General features: G+C 37.1%; 7 protein-coding genes across 7 annotated transcripts; 1 reads left to right on the top strand and 6 right to left on the bottom strand.

Annotated features, from left to right (window-relative positions):
• Positions 1-333: 333 nt before the first annotated feature.
• Positions 334-3166, bottom strand: LOC9319157 (probable inactive receptor kinase RLK902). The gene is made up of 2 exons (XM_021033466.1): positions 1632-3166; positions 334-1200 (listed from the first exon to the last, which is right to left on the bottom strand). Exons 1-2 carry the CDS (start codon positions 2956-2958, stop codon positions 608-610), a joined length of 1920 nt encoding a protein of 639 aa, XP_020889125.1. The 5' UTR covers positions 2959-3166; the 3' UTR covers positions 334-607.
• Positions 3167-9649: 6483 nt separating this feature from the next.
• On the bottom strand, positions 9650-12609 carry LOC9319156 (chaperone protein DnaJ 1). The gene is made up of 11 exons (XM_002883044.2): positions 12138-12609; positions 11971-12039; positions 11760-11855; positions 11546-11670; positions 11101-11296; positions 10820-10995; positions 10606-10735; positions 10365-10525; positions 10214-10284; positions 10052-10136; positions 9650-9944 (listed from the first exon to the last, which is right to left on the bottom strand). Exons 1-11 carry the CDS (start codon positions 12402-12404, stop codon positions 9764-9766), a joined length of 1557 nt encoding a protein of 518 aa, XP_002883090.1. The 5' UTR covers positions 12405-12609; the 3' UTR covers positions 9650-9763.
• A 1066-nt stretch (positions 12610-13675) lies between these two features.
• LOC9319155 (glutamine synthetase cytosolic isozyme 1-3) lies at positions 13676-16060 on the bottom strand. Its single transcript, XM_021033523.1, has 9 exons — positions 15709-16060; positions 15412-15451; positions 15216-15319; positions 15054-15102; positions 14861-14967; positions 14695-14782; positions 14400-14603; positions 14270-14323; positions 13676-14187 (listed from the first exon to the last, which is right to left on the bottom strand). Exons 1-9 carry the CDS (start codon positions 15780-15782, stop codon positions 13843-13845), a joined length of 1065 nt encoding a protein of 354 aa, XP_020889182.1. The 5' UTR covers positions 15783-16060; the 3' UTR covers positions 13676-13842.
• A 718-nt stretch (positions 16061-16778) lies between these two features.
• On the bottom strand, positions 16779-19273 carry LOC9321297 (dihydropyrimidine dehydrogenase (NADP(+)), chloroplastic). The gene is made up of 7 exons (XM_021033495.1): positions 18799-19273; positions 18303-18566; positions 18027-18197; positions 17778-17890; positions 17504-17687; positions 17311-17420; positions 16779-17223 (listed from the first exon to the last, which is right to left on the bottom strand). The coding sequence occupies exons 1-7, from the start codon at positions 19078-19080 to the stop codon at positions 17067-17069; spliced, it is 1281 nt and encodes a 426-aa protein (XP_020889154.1). The 5' UTR covers positions 19081-19273; the 3' UTR covers positions 16779-17066.
• A 901-nt stretch (positions 19274-20174) lies between these two features.
• LOC9319154 (UV-B-induced protein At3g17800, chloroplastic) lies at positions 20175-22119 on the top strand. Its single transcript, XM_021033497.1, has 3 exons — positions 20175-20576; positions 20742-21052; positions 21198-22119. The coding sequence occupies exons 1-3, from the start codon at positions 20433-20435 to the stop codon at positions 22003-22005; spliced, it is 1263 nt and encodes a 420-aa protein (XP_020889156.1). The 5' UTR covers positions 20175-20432; the 3' UTR covers positions 22006-22119.
• On the bottom strand, positions 22039-23855 carry LOC9319153 (purple acid phosphatase 17). The gene is made up of 3 exons (XM_002883041.2): positions 23280-23855; positions 23009-23165; positions 22039-22918 (listed from the first exon to the last, which is right to left on the bottom strand). Exons 1-3 carry the CDS (start codon positions 23478-23480, stop codon positions 22263-22265), a joined length of 1014 nt encoding a protein of 337 aa, XP_002883087.1. The 5' UTR covers positions 23481-23855; the 3' UTR covers positions 22039-22262.
• An 869-nt stretch (positions 23856-24724) lies between these two features.
• LOC9321296 lies at positions 24725-26274 on the bottom strand. Its single transcript, XM_021033583.1, has 4 exons — positions 25961-26274; positions 25721-25803; positions 25088-25143; positions 24725-25015 (listed from the first exon to the last, which is right to left on the bottom strand). Exons 1-4 carry the CDS (start codon positions 26130-26132, stop codon positions 24937-24939), a joined length of 390 nt encoding a protein of 129 aa, XP_020889242.1. The 5' UTR covers positions 26133-26274; the 3' UTR covers positions 24725-24936.
• Between the last annotated feature and the right edge of the window lie 1456 nt (positions 26275-27730).

The following is a 27730-nucleotide window of genomic DNA, read 5'->3' as shown; positions in this document are numbered from 1 at the left end:
TTTCATTGATAGAATGCGATTGAGTTATACAAAGCCGACAAAGATCGAAATCCTTTCGGAGACAAAGCCGGCGGGTACATAGAAACCCCCAGAAACTTAAGGCCAAAAGAGGCGGACAAACATAACAAGCCTAAGAACATAAGATACAAATATAACTACTAAAGGAATAACAACTAAAGCCTCCAAAGCAACAACACTGAAAACTCTTCCCTACAAGCAGTCAACACAACCATCTCCACGGCAGAAACGAAGACGACGAGGCAAGAAGAACAGAACACAGAACCAAACTATACTATCTTCTTTATTTGTCTGCATACTACTATTAGTATTATCAAAGAGACAAAAAGCTGAAACAATATTGAAAATAAAGTTAAAAGTTAAAAGCACTAATAATTACAACCACAACGAACTCCTCATCATCAGTGCCCACACAAGAAAAAAAAAAGAAAAGAAAAAAAAACACCAAAATTAAAAACATCTAACTGACCCTAACTCAAATTCCCGCCATATTCTTAAACTAAACACTTAATCATCAAACACCGAAAACGCCGTCGTTTCATATCATCGACCGAACCCATGAACAAAGTCTCCTTTCATCTGATGGTTCTTACCCCACCCAATCTGAACCCGATTGACGCAACTCCTGGATCCTCCTCACCACCTCCACCATAACTGGACGCTTGTCTGGGTGCTGCTCTGTACAGTCAATGCCCAGCTGCAGCATTTCCGCCATCTCTTCTTCCACCGAGACCACTGTCTCGATACTCATCAGCTCCGAGTCAAAAACCTCATTCCTCCACTCCTCTCTCGGCACTGAATGCACCCACCTCGCCAAATCCATTCCTTCCTCGTTCATCACCGAGTTAGACGGTGCTTTTCCGGTGAGAAGCTCCAGCAATACCACACCAAAGCTGTACACGTCCGCTTTCTGTGAGACACGCCTTGGGTCAGTTACTTCTGGCGCACGGTACCCAGTGGCCCGGTTTGGGGTAGTGGATGAGGCGCTTACAAGCTGAGCCAGGCCAAAATCAGACACTCGTGCGTCATGGGAGTTTGTTAAAAGGATATTGGAGGACTTGACGTTTCCGTGAGAGCTCAGTGGGTCTTGTGAGTGAAGATAGTCTAAGCCACGAGCAGCTCCAAGGGCGATGCCTGATCTGACTTCCCAGTTCAATGGAGGCCGGCCTGCGCCTTTGTTTCCTGTAACATAGCATGACATTAAGGTCAACACACAAAAAAACTATTGTCTGAAACTAGAACACAGGAAATCTGGAGGTTTCATTGTTCAAAACACAATTCTAGAAGATCAATTATCACTGTCCCTGCCAGTCAAGGAATCCAAGGTTTACCTACTGTCCCTACTAATTCACAGACGTCCTGTGTAAGCCTTGTGAAAGTCAAGTATATGATATAAATTCTTCACTGAATCATGTCAATAAATCTAATCCATATGAATGTGATGCAGTACCAAACTAATCATTTCATGATAGAAAACTTTGTCATTTCTGTCTTAACAGTAATGTAAATGAACAAATTGATTACTAATTATACCGCCAAAAAGCCAAACTTAAGATTCAGCAGAGAACTATTGATAAGAAAAATCAAACTTTTAGCAGAGAAAGAGTTCTCACCGTGTAAAAGAGCTGACAAGCTTCCCATAGGCATGAAGTCATAGACAAGCAGCTTCTCGTCTCCACTGTAATAGTACGCTCTCAAGGGTACCAAGTTCTCATGGTCCATCGCCCCAACAACCTCAATCTTCTCCTTGAACTCTCTGTCAGCCATCGTCACATCCTTCAGTCTCTTCACAGCCACCAATGTGACCGCATCAAGCACCGCTTTGTAAGCTGTCCCGAACGTTCCTTTCCCCAGAACCTCCGCCGAAGCTCTCAACAGATCCTCAAGATCAAAAACCTTTGTCGCATTCCCAAAAAACACTAATTTCTTCATCCCTGAACTGTTCACTTCCACCACTTTCATCGCAGCTGGGGAGTACTCATTTCCGTAGCTCCTATTCTCCTGTGCTTCCACGGCCGCTTTCTCGCCAGGAATTTCAACTTCATGCTGCTTGATGGTTGCAATGTCGATGCCCCTTGTTCTCTCGTTCCCCTTTTTCCTAAAGAGAACCATCAAAATCATAACAATCAGGGACAAACCAACCACACATCCAATCACTATTCCAGCTATTGCTCCACCAGAAAGCTTCTTCTTTTTCTTCTCCCCTTTACTTCCTTCAAGAGTTCCGGGAATATTTCCAACAGAAATTGGCTGGCTTGGCACAGTTCCTTCATTAGAGCAGACAACAAGCGGTTTGCCACAGAGTGAAGTTCCCACAAACGAATCAGAATCAAATTTCTGCAGACTCTTAGGTATAGATCCGTTCAACAAGTTATTAGAAACGTTGAACTGATCCAAAGGCAAATCCATATCAAGAAGAGAGCCAGAGAGCTTGTTATTCTCCAAGTACAGAGTCTTAAGCCTAGTAAGGTTTTTAAACCCTGACGAGATCTCGCCGGTAAATTCATTCTCCGCTAGATTCAACCTAACAAGGTTACTAAGACTAAACAAAACCTCCGGAATCTCACCGGAGAATCTGTTACCTTGCAGGTACAAACGCCGAAGATCAGAGCAGCTTCCGAGATCCAAAGGAAGAGTACCAGTAAGACCATTGAGACGGAGGCTAAGCGTACGTAGCTGAGTTAAATTACCGAAAATACCCTCCGGTATATGACCGGAGAGCTTTTCGCCGGGAAGACGAAGAGCGGTAACACGACCACCATCGCATACGACGCCAGTCCAGTTGCATGGTGAGGTTTGTTTGACGTCCCAGAGTAATGTACGACCACCGACGGAGGAACGAAGCGAGAGAAGAGCGGACTTGTCGGCGGCGAGATCTCCGATTGAAGGAAGAGGAAGAGAGAGGAGAAAAATCGAGAGGAATACGAAGAGGTTCTCCATTGTAAGAAACGAAGAGAGAGTGAAAGAGAAAGAGAAACCCTAGAAAAAAAGCTCTCAGTGAAGAAGCTCTGTGTGTGGTTTACAGAGAAGAGAGTGAAGCTAGTCAACACTTAGCACTCTCTTTCTCTTTTTCTCCACTTTTTTTTTTTTTTCGAGTTTAGAATATTTTTTAAATTAAAATCTTTTTTTTGTAAATGTGACAAAAACGACATTTCTATACAACAGTGACGTCTGTCTTTCTATGCTTCGACAAAAATATTTGTTTTTCTTTTCTTCTATTATTGGTTTATGTTTAACTTATTGATATGTATAGAATCTTATGTGAATAATATCATTCGTACCTCTAAGCTTTGTTGTCTTATCTAAAGTCCAACTGCAAAAGATTATTAACTGCATTACAAAAATTCAAGTTTAATAATCAATCGGATTAACAAGAAAATTAGCAAGTGGGTGTGTTATGATTATGAAATTCCCTGTGCATCTGAGTAAAGTGGGGATCCCTCTTCTCAAGATAACACTTAATTCTATGTATCTTTTTGATTCTTTGATAATAAAATTGAATTTTCTTACTTCTTACTATATATATATAGTATAATAATGCATGGTTGTAAAAGAACATGGGTATGCAGAGAATGGTAGGACCATAACATGTAAAAAAGCCAACAACAATAATTTAACAGCATTCAAAGTAAGCTTTCTTTTTTACGAGTAACGCATTCTCTGTTTTGTGATTGTCTCTACTCTCTGCATATCAATTCTGTATCATCATCAATCAAAAGGGTCCCATTAATCTTACTACCTTACCAATTTTTCTTTCCATCGAGTAAATTATATCATATGGTCCACAAAAGTAATATTATTGTGATTTATATTTTTACAATGAATAATTTACTCAGATGTTAACCAAAAGTTCGAATATTACTAGAATATCATACATTTTCTAAAAATTACTCATATGTTTTGAACATTTGTGTAATTACAATTAACACCCTTCATTAGTTTTTTTTTTAATTAATAATTTTTAATTCATTTTTAATTAAAAATAATAAATAAAAATTTGATTATCCATGTCATTAATCCACATCACCAATCTCACACTCCTCAAACTCACGTTATTTCTCCTCTTTTCTTTTTTTTGTCTCCAAATCCAAGAAAAGCTTTTAGATCATTTCTCCTCTTCTCTTTTTTTTGTCTCCAAATCCAAGAAAAGCTTTTAGATCTAATAATCTGTAACTAACTTGGGTACAACATTGACAGAGATCTTCAAATTGCAGGATTGGGCTGGATCTTCCTAGACCTCACAGCCACAACGCTTGCCATAGGATCCCAAATCAAAAGCTTCGTCAGATCTACTCGCAACCACGCTCACGAAAAAAGTCATCAAAAATCAAAACCCAAAACAAAGAGATCTATGGAATTCTACATGATTCGTTACAAGTTTGAGTTGAAATCAAGAATAGCTACTCTTTTACTTTGATTTTACGTGTCTCTCGTTTAATCTTCCTCTCAATCGATCTATTTGGAGACATTTATACTTCTATCTATGTTTTGATTCATACGGTTTAGTCTTCCTCCTATGTATCCCTCAAATATATTTTTACGAATCTTAATTTGATTGTTGTTATTTGACCAATAAATTTCATATTGTCTTCTCCAAAAAAATGTTGCTTTCTGATCTGTATTATAAATCAGCCGTAAAGTGATGTAACTCAGCCGTAACGTGATGTAACTCAGCCGTAACATATAATTTACACAACCTTTCGTCTTCCCTGAATGATAACTCAGCCGTGACATGTAATTTACCAAACCTTTCGTCTTCCCTGAAGCATATAACTCACCCGTAACATATAATTTACACCCATCTATCGTCTTCCCTGGAGAATATAACTCAGCCGTGACATGTAAATTTACCGAACCTTTCGTCTTCCCTTAAACATATAACTCAGCCGTAATGTAATTTTACCGAACCTTTCGTCTTCCCTGGAACATATAACTCAGCTGTGACATGTAAATTGACCGCCTTAAGCATATAACTCAACCGTAATGTAATTTTACCGAACCTTTCGTCTTCCCTGGAACATATAACTCAGCCGTGACATGTAAATTGACCGAACCTTTTGTCTTCCCTTAAGCATATAACTCAGCCGTGACATGTAAATTTGCAGCGAAACAATAAGAGACGCAACATTTCCTCTAACTTTATCATCGAGCACCAACTTCACAAGTTTTCGTGCGTTGTTTTCGCATCTATCTGCACAACTCTACACCCTCTTTCATCGGTGTTAAATACGTATTTGTGTTTTTATACCCAATTACCGGAACCGGATCAACCATATCGGGAGAAGGATGAAAGAAATTGAAGAAGACTGAGGAAGACGATGAGGAATTGGAAGTTCCGGTGATGTAATAAACTCAGGTGAAGAAGACGAGTTGAAAAAATTTGGCCCTATTTTTTTTGTCCTTTGATGATGATGACATGGAATGATGACATGGAATGTTGCATCCACATCATTTTTTAATTGATAAAGTGGCAAGTAAGTCATCAAACGAAAATGTAAATCAGCTTAATTAAACCAGCCATCAAACAAAACTTTAACTCAGCCGCAACATGAATACTATTACAGTAACTAAAAAACGAAAAAACGGCAGCCAAATTCAGCCGTTTACTGTCGTAACTCAACCAAAAATATTTAACTCAGTCGTGTCGTTTAATAAATCGGCCGTCATTGCATGCTATTCTAGTAATTAATCTTTCGCTACTAAGTCAGCCATAATAAGGCCGAGTTTTCCGTTAATCCAGCTCATTACGGTTGATTTATGATACTCGAACATTAATCAGCCGTAACGTCATCCCATAACTAAGCCGTCTTTGATAACTCAGCCAGCCGGAGAAAGTTAAGTCAGCCGTGTCGAAGCAATAACTCAGCCAAAAATTTGACAAATCAACCATCGGGTGAAAACTCAGCCGTAACTTAGGCTGGGTTATGCTCGAAAGTCAGCCATTTTATCATAACTCAGACAGATTTCAGTAAGTCAGCCGTAACTCCAGGCTGGGTTATACTCGTAAGTCAGCCGTTTGCTCATAACTCAGCCATTTTTCTTAAATCAGCTGCAACATACCGTAACTCAGCCGTCACTGCCGCTATATCGCTCGACGGCTGAGTTCATTAATATACGTCAGCGATTTCTGACGTGGCGACGCGGCTTTGCTGACGTGACAGTGGCATTCTTTGTAATTAAGTTTTTTCCTGTAACGTTTAACAGGGGCACGCTGGGTATAAAAAATATACCCGAAATATGATAGTAATAAAAAAAGATCTGTATGTTTCTGGTAATTTCATATAAAATGTATAACATCTGAGTAAATTTCCCTAAAAATAAAGATTCACGACGGTTACATTGATATGTAGTTGGGCGTTACATTTCCGAAGAAAGAGTAAAACTTTATGAAGTGTAGTAATTTTAGTGATTCTATTTTCGATCGCACATGTGGATAAACAGTTTGGTTCTTGGAAAATTGATTTGAGTTTTTTTCTCTCTAGCTGTCTTTACTATTGTTTTACATTGGATGATAAAGACGTTTACTCATAATGTAAGTACTAAGTATAGTAGCTGTGTGTTGAGAGTGGAGACCCACTAAGCAATAAAAGACTATACTAATAGATATGGGATTATGGTATACCTTTTCTTGATTGCATCAAAACGTTCCCCAAATGAGATACATAAAAGTATATTAAAGTTCTCCACTTTTACAAAATTGCCCTAAACACTATACTTATGATAGAGAACCCAAAAAAAAAAAAAAAACACATTTCAATGAAATCTTCAGACGCTCTATAAATTCATATCTCAATACTTCCATTTAGGTTTAATCAAATTCGTAAATTCAACAACAATAGGTAAAGAAGAGGATTGAATTGAGTTCAAAGCATATTATTCTTCTTGGAAAAAGAGTTCGGTCACGGTTTAAGCCGGTTCGGATCCCTCTGCCATCTTCGTTTTCTCCATTCACTTCCTATGCTGCTGGTAAACAGGTAGTGGACTAGAGCAAGATTCCCCAGATCTCGGTGATGGGTTCTCCTAGCAAAAGTACCACCATCATTGGAAAGATGTAAAGTGGCATGAGTAAATCCAACCCCTATTTGAGGTTCAGGCTAAGAGCATGTGCAAAATTCTCATACATGTTCTTCAAAAAAAACAACAAAAATAAATAGGTGAAAGAGATGAGAATCGATTCTCAAATAAAAACCTTTTGAGAGATTGCTTTTACACATGTCAACATATTATTAGTTTTAATTTTTTTTCTGTTATTTCAAATTTAAACAAAAAATTAAATTATACTATATACTAAAATCTATATATATAACGAAGAGGGATAATGTGTCCACATCATCATGTTAAACATCCAATTAAACAAATCCATGTCATTACACAATTTTTTCTAATTTTTACATTAAAGTATAATTACAATGTTCATTTAATTCATATTTATTTATATTGATGTTAGTTATAATTAATAGAAATTTTAACTAAATATAATAAATCAAATTTTAAAATAGTAAAAGTAATATTATGAAATTTTTATTAGTAATAATAATATAATTCAACTTTTAACATAAACAAATTTAAAATGATCATACTTCAAATTTTTGAATGTGTTAATGAGTTTTAGAATGGAAGTCAAATTTAAATGCATGGTAGAGTAAAATTTTTTTACGTAATTTTGTTTCTTCAATTTTAAAGAGAAAAATAAAATTTAAATTGAAACATTAATTTATAAGAGAAATACACTACAAGGTTTTTTCTTTATTATTAAATGTTCACTTAAGAAAAACTTACTAAACGCAACTTAAAAATTTTCATTTAAGAAAAAAACATTGAAAGAGTCACACTTTTTTTTGTGAAACTATAGAAACAAATCGATGACAAAAATAAAATATAGAAACAAATCATGAAAATTCAAAAACATTATAATATATCTTCTAGAAAAATAATAATAACAATGGTTATATTATTCATGAGTTGTATAACAAAATATATATAAAGTGATATGTAAGTTGTTAACAAAAAAAAAGTGATATGTAAATTATGTGACATATATCTCAAGTGGAACTACAACCCTATAACATAATGAAATAGAAAAACACATTTGAGAGTTTATCATTTAAATCAAATGTTTTTTAAACCAAAAAATTGGTGAAAACAACATATTTAAATTGTATATTATGTTTTTATTTGGCAAGACGATGTTAAGGTTGCAACACAAGATTAATAACTCAAAATAACAAAAACGGTAAGCCAAATAGTGGTTTGAAATCACAAAAAAAATTGTAGGCTAAAAAGTGGTCTGAAATCTTAATGGCACTATTACGGATGAAGATGAGTCAATTTATTTAAGTGTTGGATCTGTAAGTGTTTTGAAAAACTAAAAAAAAAACAAAATTTATATTTTCATAGAAACTTTTTTATAAGTGTATTTAAATATTAGATTATGCAATCTTTAAAAAACAAATTGTCTAAAATATCAAATATATACATTTTTATATAGATATTAGTCAAATTTTTGACATTTAGAGTTATCTTCAACTATTATAATTATAAAATTTGACTTCTATAAAAATATAATACATTACTAAACTCACGCGTTGCGTGGGTTAATTTATAGTAATATAAATGAGAGATTTTGAGAGTCTATTACTACTGCACATGCTCTAACAAACCCAATTCAAAAAGAAGTGAATAATAGATCAAAATAACCCAAAAATGGAGAAAAAAAAAACGTACCAATCTCTTTCATCTCTTCTTCTTTCTTCCTGAACACTGACCCATGCATAGCGGTCTCTGAATCTTGTGATATCAGGATAAAAGAACAAACTTTGTACAAACGGTCCAAGACCTAAAAGATTAACTAAGGTAGGAAACAGATAAACAATGTATTCACGGTAAATAGCCACAATCTCATTCCGAGTGAACTTTTCTTATTCACCCCTCTTAATTAGTCAATGAAATATAATCTAATTAAACAAACTAAAACAATTAATATTATCTAAATAAATAAAAAATAATTCATTAAAACCCCCATATTGAATTTATTCTAAAAACCATTCATTTATAAATCCAAACCCACATATAATTCCATTTAATTGTAAAATCTAAACCCTAACAACTCTTTTATAAACCAAAACGACATATAATTTTGTTTAATTGTAAAATCTAAACTCTAAACCTCATTTTTATAAACCCAAATCGACATATAATTTTGTTTAATTGTAAAATATAAACCCTAAATATGTTTTTATAAACCCAAACCGACATATAATTTCGTTTAATTGTAAAATCTAAATCTAATATTCATTTATAAACCCAAACCGACATATAATTTTACTTAATTGTAAAATCTATACCCTAAATACTCTTTTATAAATCCAAACCGACATATAATTAACTTCGTTTAATTGTAAAATCTAAACTCAAAATTTTGTTTATTAACACCAAAATGATTGCTCATTTAAAGTAATAATCACAATCAAAATTAATATCATATTTATAATGTTTTATGTTATAAACGTCTAAACCGCCTAAAAAATCGCTTAGACCCCGATTAGGCGTTCTAGGCGCTGGGTCACCGCCCGCTTAGCGTCTAGCGCTTTCTTGAACACTGTAAATGAGTTAATGTAATTTTGAGCTTATATTTAAAGAATCAAATTTTAAACTAAATAAATTTTGATTGTCACTTTGACAAAAATATAATCATACAATGGATCTAAATAAGACGAATATGTAATCCTAGAGTAATGGTGGAGCATTAAGTTTCTTTCTTTTGTTTCGAGCGATTACCCTTCTTCTGAACCAATGCAACAGCCGAGGTTATAACACACAGAGCCAAGACTGAGATAACAATTGAAGTCTCTGACACTTTCATTCCTCGTAGTGGTAGTGATGGGTTCAAGCTCATAGTCCCAAATTTCGTTCTTGAATCTTCTGGTCTACAAAACACGTGACATTTAAAACTATAGATCAGAACAAGATTCATGGACAAGACAACAATGTTGCGTCTTTTGCTGAACTACTGAGAAAGGTTTCATGAGATTACCTTATGAAATTCTTCATTTTATGCCACAAAGACGGTGGTTCTTTTCTGGGCTCTGAGCCAAAACTATGCTCCTCTTGACGAGTTTCTACAAGTGGGAACTATAAATTTCAAAATTTTCTATAAAAATATTAGTTTCTGAATTAGATTCGGATAGAGTTGTACCATTAGGTCCAGTACTACTACTAGATCTTCTGAGCGACGAGAATTCCTCTACCAACTTGCGCTCCCTCTCGCTGCCATTTACGATGTTTCAATCAGTTTTTACTAAACAATACGACATAAAGGGATAAAAGGGAAGTGATGTGACACAAACCTCAGTTTTTTGGGGATCGAAACCTTCACTACGAAGCAATGGTCTCCCCGGATTGAAGGTCTATCTGTGTCTGGAACTCCTTTCCTAGGTAATTTCACGGTGTCGCCAGGCTGAGTTCCTGGCGGAATTCGAAGATCCATTGTTCCCTCAACAGTTTCTACCTGAAAGAGAAAGATGTCATGTGCCTACAAGATTCTTACTTCCGAGTCATGTCAAAAGCAAGAAACAAGTTTATAACTACCTTTGTGGTCACCCCAAGTATAGCATCTGTGAAATCTATGTTGATATTGGAGTATAAATTAAGCCCTTCCCGCCGAATTCCACGCTTCTCATCAACTTGAAGTACGATGAACAAGTCCCCGGCTCTTCCACTACAGAAAACAGAATCCATGTTGGAAAGAACCAATTGCCAGAGCACTAATTATCAGAAATGATAATAGCAGATTCTCTTGTACCTTCTCTTGTCTACGTTACCTTCTCCTTGAATTCTCATTGTGGCTCTATCGCTGACACCAGGAGGGACAACAACATCCATTTTTTTCCTGGACCGTAGTCTCCCGTTGCCAATGCACTTTCGACACTTATCAGTGATGATTTTGCCTTCACCACCACATTTGGAGCAAGTGGACACCTATATAACACATATTATCATCTATAGCAAGCGTCAAGGAAAATCAAAATTTCCATTTTAGTAAATAGCAAGTGATCGGAATAGTATTCGGGTATAATGAATTACCTGAGACATGATTCCAAAGGGTGTTCTCTGAGAGTTCATCACACGTCCTTTACCATCACAACTACTACACTGTTTAATGGCGTTACTGGATTTGGCACCTGTTCCTCCACAACCATCACATGTTTCTAAATAAGAAACCTCAATCTCCCGTTTTACTCCAAAAACCGCCTCTTCGAAGCTCAACCGCAGGTCACACCTAACATACACGTCCCCAAAATCAAACCAGAAACAAAGATTAGGAGACATAGATAACTTTCTCCATTTTCAAGGAAAGAAAACACATTCAGCAAACAGACAAGACCACAATATTAGCCTAACAAAAGGAATAACAATAATCTCTGATTTCCTATAGCAAATTATCGGCCACTACACAAGTAAGGACAGTAATCAAATGCCAATTCAAAGTATTTATAGCTCATATTCATAAACAAACAAAGAATGTTACCGAATGTCAAGGTCAAGGCTTCTTTTATTCATGAAATCAAAACCCATCCCTCCTGATTCACCCATTTCCCCAAAGAATCCATCAGAACCTCCAAAGAATGCACTGTACAAGTCAAATGGATCCACCTGAAGAAGAGGGAATTAGAATCAAGGAGCTCATTAGACAATTAAAATGTTCTGAGATCTTTAGAAGTATTTCAAAGATGATGACTTACCCCTGGTGAAGTATCCTGTGATCCATTAAAATCTCTTTCTAAACCTGCCTCGCCGAATCGATCATACACAGATCTCTTCTCCTCATCAGATAACACCTACACAGATGCTTCATTCCCAGGTGTTATAAGCAACAAAACTTCAAAAAAACCAAAAACGCAGATTCCACCAAAACTAGGCATTCATTCATGAAAAAGACAGAACTTGTGTTACCTCGTAAGCAGCACTAATCTGTTTGAACTTATCTTCTGCACCAGGGTTCTTGTTCATATCTGGGTGATACTGTTCCACCATTACAAACCCTAACTAAGCTTCAATTCAATTCGAGAGAAACCGAAAAAGTGGGAAAACAATAACAAGCTTGAATCTCGAAGAGTAACCTTGCGTGCGAGTTTTCTATACGAGCTCTTGATCTCCTGCAAGGTGGCGTTGCGGTTCACATTCAAAGTGGAATAGTGATCCTTTCCGGCGGCCATGATGATCACACGGCGGCGATATCCGCCGGAAATTCCACATCTCCGAACACGCAAAAAATTCGGTAGAGTAGGAGCCAAGAAGAATGACGCATTAGTTTGCGGAAACTGATGACGGAAGCTATGAGCTGGGTTTATAGATGGAATCAAAGCACAGCGAGCCATTGCAGCCATTTCATCTCCCTCGAAGCCTCCGGAATTTCATAGGCGGAGGGTTTTAACGTGGTTTTTGCTCAGTGGTCATCTTCTTACACGACAAACATTGGGCTAGATAGAATCTTCAAGGCTTGTTCTCCAAAACGACGTCATATCATGCTGGTGGACATTAAAGCTTTGGGCCGAGAAGCTTAAAGCTAAAGACCCAATAAGTTCGTAATTTTATTTTATCCACAAATTACTATGGATTTATTGTAAACATAGAATAAGGTACAGTCTCTGAAAATGCAGCCATTTTATTCGGTTATATTGCGTCCAAGTACGAAACAATCAAACAAACAAAAAAAACGAAAATTGAATTAAATATTGAGATGCAAAGAGTCCATGTTCAATGAATTATCTATCATTCAACCTAATATTCCGTTAAAAAAAAATAAAGTTTCCTAGCAATTGCTTTTTCCCTGTTGAAATTGGAATCTGCATTATAACTTAGGTATTAGTTGAAGACTTGAACTAATAATAACATTTTATATTCTGAAAAAAATGTAATTTTATAATTCCATAGATCACCAATCGTAGGCTTTTCTTTTTCGTGTTAGTCGACAACACCGATCATAACTTTATATCTTTCCAATTTCTTTATTTAAAAGCGAAATCAAGTGGGTGGGTTGTCATGATTTTCCAAATTAATCTACTTTATAAGGAACGTGTCCAAATGACAGAAATAATTAAAGTGTGTGATACTATGCACTGAGGTACTAACAATGTACTTGTGAATTTGTATGACTTTACCAAAACTTAGGAAAATGTTAAACTACTTTTCGTCACCCTCTTTTTTGTTTAAGAACTGCCATTAAGATTAATCCAAGAAGTAAATGCGTCACAAAAAGACTAAAATTTGCTGAGTGGGAAGAAGAGTCACGAATTTCCCCACTCATTCACAATAAATATCACAAAGTTAATTTTGACTTTTCCTACCAAAGCTATAGTTTGCGAACTTCAATGCATGGGACTAGGAATACAGAGCACGTGACGACCATTACGTGTTCCCACCTAATATTCCACCACCCCTTCGTCTTCAGAATTTCTCTTTAATCTTCTACGGAGTATTTATTTTTGTATTTCTAAGTATGTAAGTAGGTCACATGTGCATCTTATTGTAAAGAATATTCGATATTATCTTAAATACTAAATGTATCATTGGTACTAATCGCAAAATCTTATCCAACTACAACTACCACCCCGACAAGTGCAACCACCGACGCACCCGCCGTACTTTGATGCTATCATAACAAAATCACTAATTATTTTCCACCTTAATAATCGCTTATTTAATTATTCGAACAAAACACAAAATGTCACAACACGCCATAATAAGAATTATTTTAATCGAAAGGTGCAATCACGAGGGAAAAAAAAGCCAAATGGGAGAGAAATCAAATCATGAAATGTGTCATCAACCGAGGATGGTGGTTTCAGCGATCATGGAAGTGACAACATAAGGATCCATGTTAGAAGCTGGCCTTCGGTCCTCGAAGTAACCTTTGCCTTCTTTCTCAGTGTCACGTCCAATTCTAACGGATGCTCCACGGTTTGCAACTCCCCAAGAGAATGTGTTGATGTCTGCGGTTTCGTGCTTTCCAGTGAGACGACGCTCGTTGCCTTCACCGTAAGCAGCAATGTGTTCTTTGTGTTTCAGCTGAAGCTTCCCTATCGCTTTCTTGATCACTTCTAATCCTCCATCGTTCCTCATTGTCTTAGTACTGTAGTTGCAGTGAGCTCCAGCTCCGTTCCAATCACCCTAAACCCGATTCAAAAATGTTAGAACATTAGACTTATGCTTATTGCATATGGAAGTGTTAGAGAGTAGGTAAGAAACTAACCGGAACTGGTTTCGGGTCGAAGCTGACATTTACACCAGAGATCTCAGTGATCCTCTGTCAAAAGAGAAGATGACATTAGCAAATTTGAAAGCATTGCACTCGTAATAGCATCGGTTAAGTAGATTACTACCTCGAGAAGGTATCGAGCAACCCAGACTTGATCACCAGCACTAATACCCTCAACAGGGCCGACTTGGAACTCCCACTGGCCAGGCATGACTTCTCCATTGACACCAGAAATGCCAATACCGGCGTAAATACAGGCCTTGTAGTGTGCATCCACAATGTCACGGCCAATGGCTTTGTCAGCTCCCACACCACAGTAGTAAGGTCCCTGTTTTAACCAAAAAAATAAAAACATCATATTAGATAATATGTCAAAATGTGTTTTGATAACATTATGATCAAATGATGATCGGATTTACCTGAGGGCCAGGGAAGCCACCAACAGGCCAACCAATAGGCCAGTTCACATCCTTTTGCATCAAAGTGTATTCTTGCTCAATCCCATACCTTAAGAAAAAAACAAAAAGAGAGAATCAGTATCTGAGTTTGATATACAAAGAGATCAACAGAAGAAGAAGAGTGTACCAAGGCTCCTCAGAGGCAACGTTGGGGTGGCTGAAGATCTTAGCAGCGTTGTGCCTCTTGTTGGTTGGAATTGGATCACCAGCTGGTGTGTAAGCATCACACATCACCTGCATATATCAAAATAATCAATAATTTCATATATCTGATTTAGATCAGAATGGAATCTGTCACAAATCATATCAAATAAACCCACCAGGATGTTGTTGCCTTTCCTGAAGGGATCCTTGAATATCGCCTGAGGGCTTTTGATTCATTAACAAACAAATCAATAACAAGATTAAGATATGAATTTGAGTTGTTTTATATACTTGATGATTAAGCGTTACATAAATTAAAAGATGATGGAAGAGCATACTATAGAATGACTTCACTGTCTTCTCCGGCAGCCTGACCCGTGCTGGATCCATCGTAGTTCCATTTGGGAAGCTTTGATGGATCAGTCACTGGTCCTGGTAGTGTCTGAATCATTCAAAAACAAATCAGATCAATCAAAGAAACCAAAACAGAGGATGCAATAAACACATGGAAGGAGATTTAGATATATGAATTACCCTGGCTTTGCTTCTGATGTCCATTCCTGATCCACCGATCCTGTTCATTCAAAATTCATTCAAAAACCCACAAGAAGACAAAAAGAGAGACAAGCTTCATGTTTTTAACACACGTCTTAATTCAACGCAGGACAACGAAACACTCTGTGAAATGAATCATGTTCATACCCAAATTTACAGAATCCATAAAGAGATCAATATCAAAAAAAAAAAACAGTTTTGATCGCAGCAATAAGAAGAAACAACAATAAATGAGCGTGGTGGTGAAAGAGAAAGAGAGAGAAGGCGAGATCGAACCATATGTATTCGGCGATGATTTTGTCAGTGGCGCCGGAGAGGTTGAGGTTAACGAGATCTGAGAGCAGAGACATGGCGGCGTCGGAGAGAAAATAATCAGTGTTTAGGGAAGACGATCAATACAACTTCTCTCCTGAGAGTGTGTGTTTATAGAGCTAGTATTTTTTTTTTTTTTCCTAAATAATTACGGTCAATAAATGATTGGTCTAGTAAATTGGTAATTTCTTTATTGTTGTGTGCTGATATTATCTTTAAGCATTTTAATATCTAATTAATAACATATATTATCGTCTAAACTTCTTTTTTTTTGCCGTTAGGATTCTCCTGAGATTGCATGTTATGGCAACAATATTTAATCTATTTCTATAAAGATGCTGTTGTTACTCTCACGGAAATTCGGTAAAAGTTTATAAATACAGCCGAAAAAGAGTTTATTATATACAAAACGGAACTAATTTCTCTTATATGCGTTACGGCATAATAATAATATACATCTTTCAATGATATTCCAGCGATTCACAACATCATTGAAAGAAAAACTCAACAACAACAACCAAATTTCCTTGTATTTATATTCCAAATCTTCGTACCATTTGTTTTTAGTACGAAACTGATTATGTATACTACTTAAAAAGATACTATTAATGAGTAAATTAGTAAAAATAGAATTGTTGATGATCACGTAAACGTAGGTAGGTGAGGTAGGAAACGAAATGCTTTTTTGTGTTAAAATTTTTAAGTAGCTTCTAATAAAGGTATCATTGTGATGAAGAAAGTCGTGGCCACTTTTGTCTTTTGATATTTCTTCCTTAATCAAGTTCTCTTTAAGCCCGTTTTGTTGCCTTTTTTTTGCTCCTCGCATTTAAATGACGTGTGTAACAGTGTAAGCATGACCATATTCCCACAGGCCACAACCATACTATTTATGTTAGTTAGAACCAACCAGTTAAAACTATATCTGATTATCAACAGATTTTCAAAGCATGTTACGGTACCGTAACATCTTGCTTGATGGAGAAACAATGGTTTAAGTAAATCATTCTTTTAGTCGATTTCACGGAATCAGTATATAAGTGTATAACCTTAGACCTTGAGTGGTCTATGATATTATTATTGGCCAAAAATTAAGCCAACTTGAAGGAACAAAGAAATGGTTGCTATGGATGGATACAAGATGAATAGTACACAAGGAGATGAAAATTAAGATACACAAATTTAGTTATTTCTTTTCAAGTGAGATTAACGAAGTCGATTTTAAACATTTGAAAGAAAGAGCCTTAGTGATTTGATTGTGAATGAAGCTGCAGAACCTTTATTAAATATTTGGGTGGTCATCACTACTTCATCAGGCAACTAACTTAGTTAGAAACCATACTCTCAGTCTCCTTCACGAACCCATCTCCGGTCCAATCTTTATCAGATTTCAAGCCTCTCTTCTCAGCTTTTCTCTGCTCAACTGCTTCTTTCTGTCTCTTAACTAAATCTGTGTGTGTTGTAAAGTACTGCAGCGAATGCCTAAGCCAACAAACAACCCGACGAGATTGCTCAGCAAAAGCAAGTGAAAAGAATGATATAAAAGCCTAAAAGAAAAGTTGTTCATACCCTCTGAACTCTTCTATCGTCGAGAAGTTGTGTTGTTTCATGAAATCTTGAAGCTCGGCGCAAAGGGTTTTCACATGACCATACCCGTGCATCATCACACCGGTGCATACCTTCCAACAAAAAGCATTTAACTAGGTTTCTAAAGGAAAAGAGTTTAAAACATAAAAGTGAGGACAGTGTTGAGTTTAGTCACCTGTACAGTATTTGATCCAAGGAGAATGAACTCAGCGGCATCATAGCCAGTTTCAACACCTCCGATACCCGAAAGCGAGTGATTTTCACTGAACTCAGATTTCATCATTTTGGCAATGTTCATAACTTTTGCAAGCGCAATTGGGCGAACGGCCTTATAAGAGTAGCCTCCTGGAGTTGAATAACTGCAAAACACCAACAACGTTAGCATTTCTTGTTATGCCATTACAAAAGTTGCTAAAATCTTGACATTATAAGAGTTCTATATAGCTAACCCTTCAACGCATGGCTCAGGACGCAGCGTCTTCATATCAACTCCCATTACACTCATGATTGTATTGATAGCTGAAATTCCTTCACATCCTGATTTTAGAGATACCCTAGCAGGCTAGTTTAAGAACAAAATCATGGTTAAAGCAGCAAAACAGAGTAGCAATACCGTAGATTTGAATCGGAAACTTTTGCATAAAATTGTATCACAACTATTCAGGAAGCACAAAGGCAGAGAGAATTAGATGTCACACCTCTGTTATGTCAGTGATATTAGGAGTCATCTTAGCCCACACAGGAACTGTAGCTTTAGCATTAATCCATCCGCAAACCTCGTCGAGAAGCACACAATCTTGTCCAACAGCGGCACCCATTCTGCGCTCTGGCATACCATGAGGACACGAGAAGTTGATTTCTAAAGCATCCTACAAAACAATCAGTCTATTCTATTCAACATATATACCAATATCAGACAAAGTTAAAGAGAACCACAAAGAAAAATAAGAATCTGTATTTTGGGGAATACTCACAACCCCAGTTTGCTCAACACGGTCAATAAGCTCTTCCCAAGCAGTTTTGTTATATTCCTCCATGATGGAAGCAATCAGAATCCGATCAGGATACTCTTTTTTCAATCGCTCAAACTCTTTGAGCATGGTTTCAAGAGGTCGGTCACTGATGAGTTCTATGTTCTGCCACCCAATTACATCTGTTTTGGCTGAGCCATTGGAACCAGTTCGTAGCCGAGCATATCGAGGTGTCACGTTGATAACTTTGGCTGCATCTAATGATACCTAAACCATCCAATCACAGATTCAGACCAAACTCAATCATCATCATCATCATACACAAACACAAACACAACCAAGTCATCGTTCTTGGTACAATGATTAGCAGAATCAAGAACTGAAAAATCCTATAGATCACTTCTGAAATCTCAATTTCGAATTCCAATATAGTCAACGCAGAACAGATTCAATCGTTCATCAACTCTAAAATTGAAAAAGTCAAATCTCTAGAGCTTACGGTTTTGGCGATGACGGCTCCCCAACCTTCGTCAAAAGCTCTCTTCATGACGGTGTAGTTGGTACCCGGTGGACCCGACCCGATCACGAAAGGATTGGGCATTTTCAGGCCATTTACAGTGACGCTGAGATCAGGCTCCGATTCGGTGGCGGAAGAAATCTTAAGTCCAACTCTAGTCGGCGGTAGAAAACTTCGGCGAGTTGATGGATCGAAGTCAGCTGATAAGGTGGTTTTAGATGAGAGTCCAGAGAAGCGATTCAAGGCGAAACTCATGGAAGCCATGATTACAGAGATCAATCTGGGAATTGCAGAAGTTATCAAACTTGAGACGTGAAACTCAAGGATTATAAGAGAGAGAGAGGGAGAAGATAACACGCAACAAAGTGTTGGGATTTCGAAATATGTGAGAGTTGGTGATCAAATCGAAGAACAAAGTAAACAACTTAAAGAAGATAGAGAGATGAGTGTGTTCTAATAATTGGTCGGTTCTTCAACTTCATGCCACGTGAAAATAATTCAAAGTTTTTAACGAAAGTTCGTAATTAATTGATTAATGATCCAAATAATAATAGACCCATCTTCCATAAGATTTTAAGAAGGCATTATCATTTTATAATTTTTTTCTCTATCTTATCTCCTTGAATTTTTTGTTCAATGGAGTGGATAAAACTTAAGATTCTCTGTCTCTATCAAGTATCAACTAATGCTTAATTTACCAACAAATTTTCAGAAAATGGATATTTTTAGAATTACTCAATTTATACGCCGACTACGTGGAAATTGCGAACACGTAACGGGAATCAATCCACCGCGAGGCTAAGGTTGTTTCTAGTGTATACGATTCTTGGGCCCAAGTAGGGGTAAAATAGCCCATGCGTCACAAAACAAACAAAACGTAATAATAATACGTGTAAGTGGAAATGGACACAACATCAGTTGGTGGCTCTCCTCATCGTTTCTCTTTATAGTTTGACTCTACTTTTCTCGTTTAGTTTGCGTAAAGAGGCTTCTAAGATTAGTAAAAAAGTTTAAAGTTAAAACTTAAAACCTAGAGACCCCTCCCCTCTAGATTGGAAAATACGATGTAAAGCTTTAGACCAAAATGGCAAAATACTATACTACGTCAGTGCGTCACTCTGTAATTTCTAAAAAGTTCTTGACTGCATAAAATCAGAAGAAAAAAATGTGATTTAGAGTTTATATATATGACTGCAAAGATTTTCTTTTCGAACTTTCTAGGCAAGGTTTTTTAGATGTTGATATTCTTGTGTTCGATATTTAAATGACGCTACCAAAAAAATAATAATTCGATTTATAATAATCGTTATTTGCCTTTACCAAAAAAATAAATATCGTTCTTGTACAACGAAGGACACACAATGACCACGGCCTCAAATAATTTCCATGGTCACAAAATATTTAAGCGAATAATATAATTTTGTGAGTCATTTCATTTTATTATATAAATAATCAAACCCGACTCGCATTATTTGTCAAAGAACTAAAACCAAAGTCTGTTTACCAATTCGATCGCCATTTCCTCTCTCTTTCTCAAGCACTTCTAGAGTTTCTTCTTATCTCTTTTCTCCGACCAAAACTTCGATTTCTCTTCTTTCTACTCTCAGAGAGTAACCATGGATGCCGTGACGGCGAGTTTGGTTCGATCTCCCGTCTTACCACCTAGAACTTCCGACAACGGTTCTGGATCTATGTTCCTTACCGCCAGTGGCCCTGGATTCACGCGTTCTGGTTCTTCAAGACTTCAACTTCGTTTAAGGGTATGTCCCAAATCTCTTGTTCTCGATTCAATTAACCTAGTTTTATGATCAAAATCGATTTTTTCCCCAATTTTTCTGCTCCGGTTGTGTTCAATCTGATTTTAACCTGGAAAGCAAAAAAAAATCAACTTTTTATGTATTTATTTATGTTTTATGTGCTTGCAGCAAAACGCGTCTGCTAGATCCTCAAGATCGTTGCAAAGCTTAACAACGACTGCTAAAACTCGGAGAAGTTTTGTGGTTAGAGCTTCTTCAGCGTCTAATGATGCTTCTTCTGGTTCGTCCCCCAAACCGATCGCGCCACTTCAGCTTCAATCGCCTGCTGGTCAGTTTCTGTCTCAGATTTTGGTGAGCCATCCTCATCTTGTGCCTGCAGCTGTTGAACAGCAGCTTGAGCAGCTTCAAACTGATCGGGACTCTGATGGACAGAACAAGGATGCATCGTCTGTACCTGGAACCGACATCGTTCTCTACAGGTATATACCGTTTATTATTGATCTTGATCTAAAACTAATAAGTAAAGGATGCATGATGTGAAGTTTTGAATTTTAGTGTTGGTTTCGACAGTTTTGTATACAATATGAGTTTGATTCTGAATGAGTAATGTTTTTTGGTGTTTAGGAGGATTGCGGAGGTGAAGGAAAACGAGAGAAGAAGGACATTGGAAGAGATTTTGTATGCATTGGTGGTTCAAAAGTTCATGGAAGCTAATGTATCACTTGTACCATCAGTAAGCCCATCTTCAGATCCGTCTGGTCGGGTTGATACTTGGCCGACCAAAGTGGAGAAACTTGAGCGGCTTCACTCTCCCGAGATGTACGAGATGATTCACAACCATCTAGCCCTGATTCTCGGAAGCAGAATGGGTGATCTGAACTCTGTTGCTCAGATAAGCAAGCTCAGAGTTGGGCAAGTTTACGCTGCTTCTGTTATGTATGGGTATTTCTTGAAGAGGGTGGACCAAAGGTTTCAGCTTGAGAAGACAATGAAAATTCTTCCGGGTGGGTTGGATGAGAGTAAAACAAGCGTTGAACAAACAGAGGAGAAGACGACATATCAGGCGGTATCCTCTCACCCAGAGGTTGGTTCATTTGCAGGCGGAGTTAGTGCTAAGGGCTTTGGCAGCGAGATTAAACCGTCCCGGTTAAGGTCATACGTGATGTCATTTGATGCGGAGACGCTTCAGAGATACGCCACTATAAGATCAAGAGAAGCTGTTGGAATCATCGAGAAGCACACAGAGGCATTGTTTGGTAAGCCCGAGATTGTAATAACACCAGAAGGAACGGTTGATTCATCGAAGGACGAACAGATAAAGATCAGCTTCGGTGGAATGAAGAGGCTTGTCTTGGAGGCTGTGACTTTCGGGTCGTTCCTTTGGGATGTTGAGAGCCATGTAGATGCTAGGTACCACTTTGTATTGAACTAAAAAATGGTCTGTAATGCAATTGACTAACTTATGTAGCATTAAGAAGATACCCATTAAGGGTATCATTACAGTTGTATCAAAAATCCGAGGAAAAAATCGTACATTTATATGTTATTGTGATGGAATAAGCTAGAGCTAAAGATGGTAGGGATGCTAAACTAAGCAGGAAGCCTACCTAGCCTGCAATAGGACTTACAAAAATCTTAAATGTATGTTACAAAATTACAAAGGAAGCCAAATTTATTAGTCTTATTTCTTCAAACAGAGGAATGAAGAAGTTGTTTAGAAGTGACCCATTTGTGCAAAACCTCACCAAAGACATCGTAGAAGACGATCTCTGCATCCGAGTGAGTGAACCGAGCGGACATGAACCCTTGACCATCATAATAGAATTTCAGAGACTTGGGATTGATGGTCACTGGGTTTATATCTCCTCTCCAAGCCTTGGATCCAGCACCACTAGTTAGAAACTGAATAGGACTGTCTTCATCACTCATATGTTGAAGACAATGATCGTGTCCATTCATGTAGAGATCAACGCCGTTCTCTTTGAGAATCGGAAGAAGCTCCTCGTTGAGTTCTTTAGTATCTCCATGGTGTCCAATGCTTCTCATTGCATGATGACCAACAACAATCTTCCATCTTGCTTTAGAACTCTTTAAGGAAACTTCGAGATCACGGAGGAGAGACTTGACATAAGAGTTGCGAGATGGAACTGCGCGCCAATCGTATGTGTGACCATCTGCTTCTGTGTAGTATTCTTTCACAAATGGAGTCGTGTCAACAAAGAACATCTCTACTAACTCTGCATCAACGACAAATGATCGAAGACAAATCCAACGGCTATCGATTTCCCGGAGAACAGAACTCAGCTGAGCTTCTGCGTCACCTCTATAGTCATGGTTTCCCAAAACTGCATCATTCATAATGAGATTTGATGAGAATTCCTTAAATAGTAATAACATTTAGCAAAAGTTTTAGGTTTTTTTTGTAAGATTATTACCACTGTACCACTGTTTCTGGAGACTTGGAGCAGTGTAGATGTTAGAGAAAGATTGTTCGAAGTTTGGATCATGTTCACTAAACAATCCATTGTCGTAGAAGTTATCTCCCGTAGACACCACGAAATCTAAATCAACCTTCTCTCCAATTTTTCCCATCTGTAATAAATGGAAATTTTGAGTAATTAATTAAACTGTAAAAATTTATTACATCATTTGTACGAGGAGAGAATATTATTAGAATATTCCATAATTGCTTTTTTGGGACCAAACCTGATAAGCAACGATAGACTGATTGAAGGAGCCACGGCGACCCCAATCTCCGATGACTATAAAACTAACGGAACCGTCACTTTTCGCCGGCTCTATAAATCTCTGAAGCTCACCGTTAGACACCACGACGAAGGTGGTGAAGATAGACAATAGCAAACACAGACTCGCCGTGGCGGACATTAACGATCGACGAGAATCCATAATTATTGATCAAAGCTTTACACAATTTTTTGTTGAATTAAGATCGATGAAACGTACTTGGAGGTTTTGTATCTCTCTCTGTAGAGACGAGAGATATAGAGAGAGAAGGAATTTGTGATGAGAAGAAAAGAAACGAGAATGGTGAAGAAGACGATGATGATGAAGGAAGGAGGGAGAAGATGATCCTTTTTAAACCGAAAAATATTAAAGATGCGGTTAAAGAAAAAAAAAGAAAAAAAAGAAAAAAAAGTGCGGTTAAAGATGCTGAAGGATATTCCAACCAGTAGCAGCATCTTTTTTTTTTTTTTTTTTCGATCTCAAATTCTGACATCCACCTCTTCTTTTGTTTGTTTTGAATCTCTCAAAGATTTTGGTTTTTTTGTGGTAAAATCTAAATTCTGAAAAAACTTATATATAAAACCCTAAGTTTAGGTTTTGTGTTTTTAGTAAAAGTAATAACAAAGTTGTGGTTTGAGTTTTGGGTAAAAATAACAGAATTGTGGATTTTTAGTAATTGTTTTATATGGAAAATTCAAAAGTAGTTTGGTGACTTTTAAAAGGTTTTGATGATTAATTGACAATTGTTATCTATAAGAAGGATATTTGGGAAAAGAATATGTGCTCAATCATGATTGGGTTTTGATTATTTAATTCTAGTATAACCGATTGTGTCACGAGATGGTATTGCTATTGGACCACATATTTCACTTTCCGACTAGTTTCTAACAGCGGACAAAGCAGCTATAGCCTCTCATATGTTAACACGTCACGTAGCTTAACAGATTTAGTGAACACTGTGTACATTTTTCAAGTTTTCAGTGTTGTAATCTCTAGTTAATTCGTTAAAAAATGTCATTATTTTGAGTTCAAAAACGTTGAAATGGTCAGGGGCTCAGGGCCGTAACAAATTAAGGCCCAAATATCTGTAACAGTTGTTTTGGACCTTTTGGTCTAGTCAATACGTACGTGACTGGGTTGCTTTCACGTTAGTAGATACGGTCGCGACTGGGTTGCAACCATCATTCCAGCCGGCTCAGTCCGATTCAAGCAAGACCAGCATGCAGTTAACTGCCAAATACTCTAAACCAAACAGAGATATCATAAATTTGCTCCGACGGGCTCAGCTCGGATAAATGGTATACAAAAACCGGATCGGACAATCAAAGCCTATAAAACCCAGTTCCAAGTCAATCCCCAGACATTTGCCAATTTTACTTGGCGTGAATTAGGTTTCTTGTAACAACTATAATATGTCAAAGTGATTTCTCGACGTGAAATAAACAAAGCATGTTGTTCCTCGAAAAGAAAACCAAAAGTTGCAAAATGAATTAACACAAAAAGGGTTTGTGTGTAGATGTTATCAAGACAATCATGGTCTCATTCAGTTTTTGGGACTAGTCACAAGCCGAGGTGATACTATAAGAGAAGAACAAGACTCTCAGACTTGGGAAGACTTCTACTCGTCTTTGTATCTCTTCTCTAATTCCTCCAAACGCTCAAGGTCTTTGTGGTACTTGCAGATGCGGAAGATGCACCTGTCAGTGAATAGAAGAGAATATCAGTAAAAATACAAAAGTGCCAAGTAAGTTATATAGTTGATGATGTACCAGTAGAGCAGGATCCCAGCCGCACACAGAACCCCATTCCTCTGAGCCTTATAGATCTGAAACACAAGTAAACTACTAGTAAGCAAGCTGAACTGAAACAATTTAGGGACAAAGAACCGAAGCCACAGTTAACAGATGGAAAACACCTAAGGTTGGATTAGACGTAAATTGAAAAGGCTCGGATAGATATTTAGGAAAGAGATACAATTGGAGTGATATAATCTCATCAAAAACCAACCACCAACAAGTTCACAAGAAAAGGGCATAAAATGAACAAGACACCCGTTCCATTCTGACAAATTTATCAAAGAAACGACATTCGGGTATTTCCACCAAAATAAGATCAGCATTTTATACCTCTTAACAACAGCAAAGTGATGCTATAAAGGCGAGCTCAGAAGAGATCAACACTAAGCACTAGCACTAACCCTGTGAGTCTCTGACCATATATGCAATTGGTAGTGCTGCTACTGAGAACTCAATTGTTGTTTCATTACTAAGACATCAACTAACTTAAAGCAATTATACTGGATCCTCCGATGATTCTACATTATAATATGAACAAGTATGAACTAACACACTTCAATTCTAGTACCAAAGATCATAAGTGAAATGTGTTATAGATGAACTTACGGATTTCTCGTAACGATCCCGCTCTGTAGTAGTGCAAACTTCAGATGAGCACAGTAGCCTATGCTCATTCTTCCAGTAAATATCTGAAATAAACACATGAGCCATACAATTCACATGAGTAATTACCAAAAAAAAAAAAAAAAGAAAGGTACCAAAACTAGTCCCAACTCGAAACCCTAATTATGAAGAATCGGGAAATTAGACGATCTAAGAGAGGGAGAGATAGATAGTGGTGATTACCGAGGAGTTGAAATCCAGCGAAGGCGACGATGGAAGCGGCAGGATTGAGTATGAGCGAGACAAGTGATACAATGCGTTTCTTCATGAGCATTGGGTAAGGGAGAGTCAAGATGACGGCGATCGCGACCTCGGCGGCGACCACATACGACAGAATAAGCCATTGCAATGCCATTGTTCCCCTTCTTCTAGATCTCTTTCTTTCGCTCTCTTTCGATCCAAATCTTCCGTGTGAACTTGGGAAGAATAATTCTGATCTGTGATTATGCGCGCGTCGACCACGTATCTACGCCGTGAGCGTGTTGCCGGCCGGTTTGATTTTTGTTTTTTAATTGATGGGCCTTTTTACGGCCCAATAGTTATAATGTATCGACTTCGTTGCTAGTCGCTAGTAGACCCACGCATCAAATTTTGATTGCTCATTGTTTGTTTTTGTTGATGTATATTGATGTATATAGACCTAGTGTGCTCATTGTTTTTTTTTTTTTAATAAACCCTATCGGCTATCCGGTCGGCTCCGGTAGGAACCCACCGATGTGCTACATAGTGGACTGGTCCACCGTGTTAACGGTTAGGCTCTTTCGGGCTACCACTCTGCCTATCCCGAGTTTGGAATGCCTTCCGACTAAGTGCCAGGGGTAGTCAGGCCGCCTGCATTTCTGGCTACCAGGTAAACCAATTGGGTCTTGGCCCAACTGACAGACTTCCCAAACAAATGTGTTTTTGTTTTCAGGGAGAATCGAACTCAGGTTTGGGAGTTTCACCCTTTCCCAAAGCTTCCTCTGCCACTAGACCACGGATGCTTGGGCAGTGTGCTCATTGTTTGTTTTTGTTTGATGTGTATATAGACCTAGTGTGCTCTACGTGTGAAGAGGCAGAGTCATTATCTTCCTTTATACTGAAAAATAATATTTGGCAAGATTGATGTTTTATCTGAGGAAGCTATAGGTGATCAGCATTGCATGAATCATGATACGTTGGAATCTGCTGGCATGGTTTTAGTTCATCCTTGCATGGAATCAGCAGGTATATTTCATGACTGTATTCAGATGTTCTGATATGAGTAATTCGTTTCCTTCTTTCTTCTATTTGGAATTGGATTTGGTAAGAAACGTTAGAGTTTAAGCATGTTCGTTGTAGTTTTGGCTTTGTGATAGTTATTTCCAACAAATTATTTTTCCACGCAGCACCGTTGAGATTGGGAACAAGTTAAGAGCATGATTATCCATAGTGTCTTAGAAATAAATCTTAAGAATATTTAAGTATTATATTTGTAAAATATGGTTCTTAACTATTTTTTTGTTGCTTACCTAAGAAATCCTCTTAGTAATAATGACTTAGTTGGAATTTAATTTTAATCATTTATTGCTAAGATCGAGCTTAAGAAAATTTTAAGAACCTGCCTTTAATCATGGTCTTGATGTGTTTGGAGAAGTTGCGGCTATTTCTGTTCATCAAATTCTTCTAATGGGTACTCTTTATTTTATGCATAAGTTAGCATTTTGTTTGACTTAATTAAGGTTAATTATCTTATCTTATGAATGAAATGTGGATATATAATTGAGTACGAAAGGATAATAAATTATATATTAAATTTCGACAAGTGTTCGAATAGATTTTCACATCTTGTTTTTGTTTTAGATAACCTTACTTGAAAAAATAAGTAAAAAGTAGATTTAAAAGTTGAAGTTTTCTTACGATACTTTTTTTTTGGGGTCAACATGTTACGATACTTTGCAATTTAAAATATAGAATTTATGACCAAACTAAAAG

The sequence above is a fragment of the Arabidopsis lyrata genome (genome assembly GCF_000004255.2).
Source record: "Arabidopsis lyrata subsp. lyrata unplaced genomic scaffold ARALYscaffold_3, whole genome shotgun sequence".
NCBI lineage: Eukaryota > Viridiplantae > Streptophyta > Magnoliopsida > Brassicales > Brassicaceae > Arabidopsis > Arabidopsis lyrata.
Note: the sequence above shows the minus strand (reverse complement) of the source record. Positions and strands in the feature narration are given on the sequence as shown.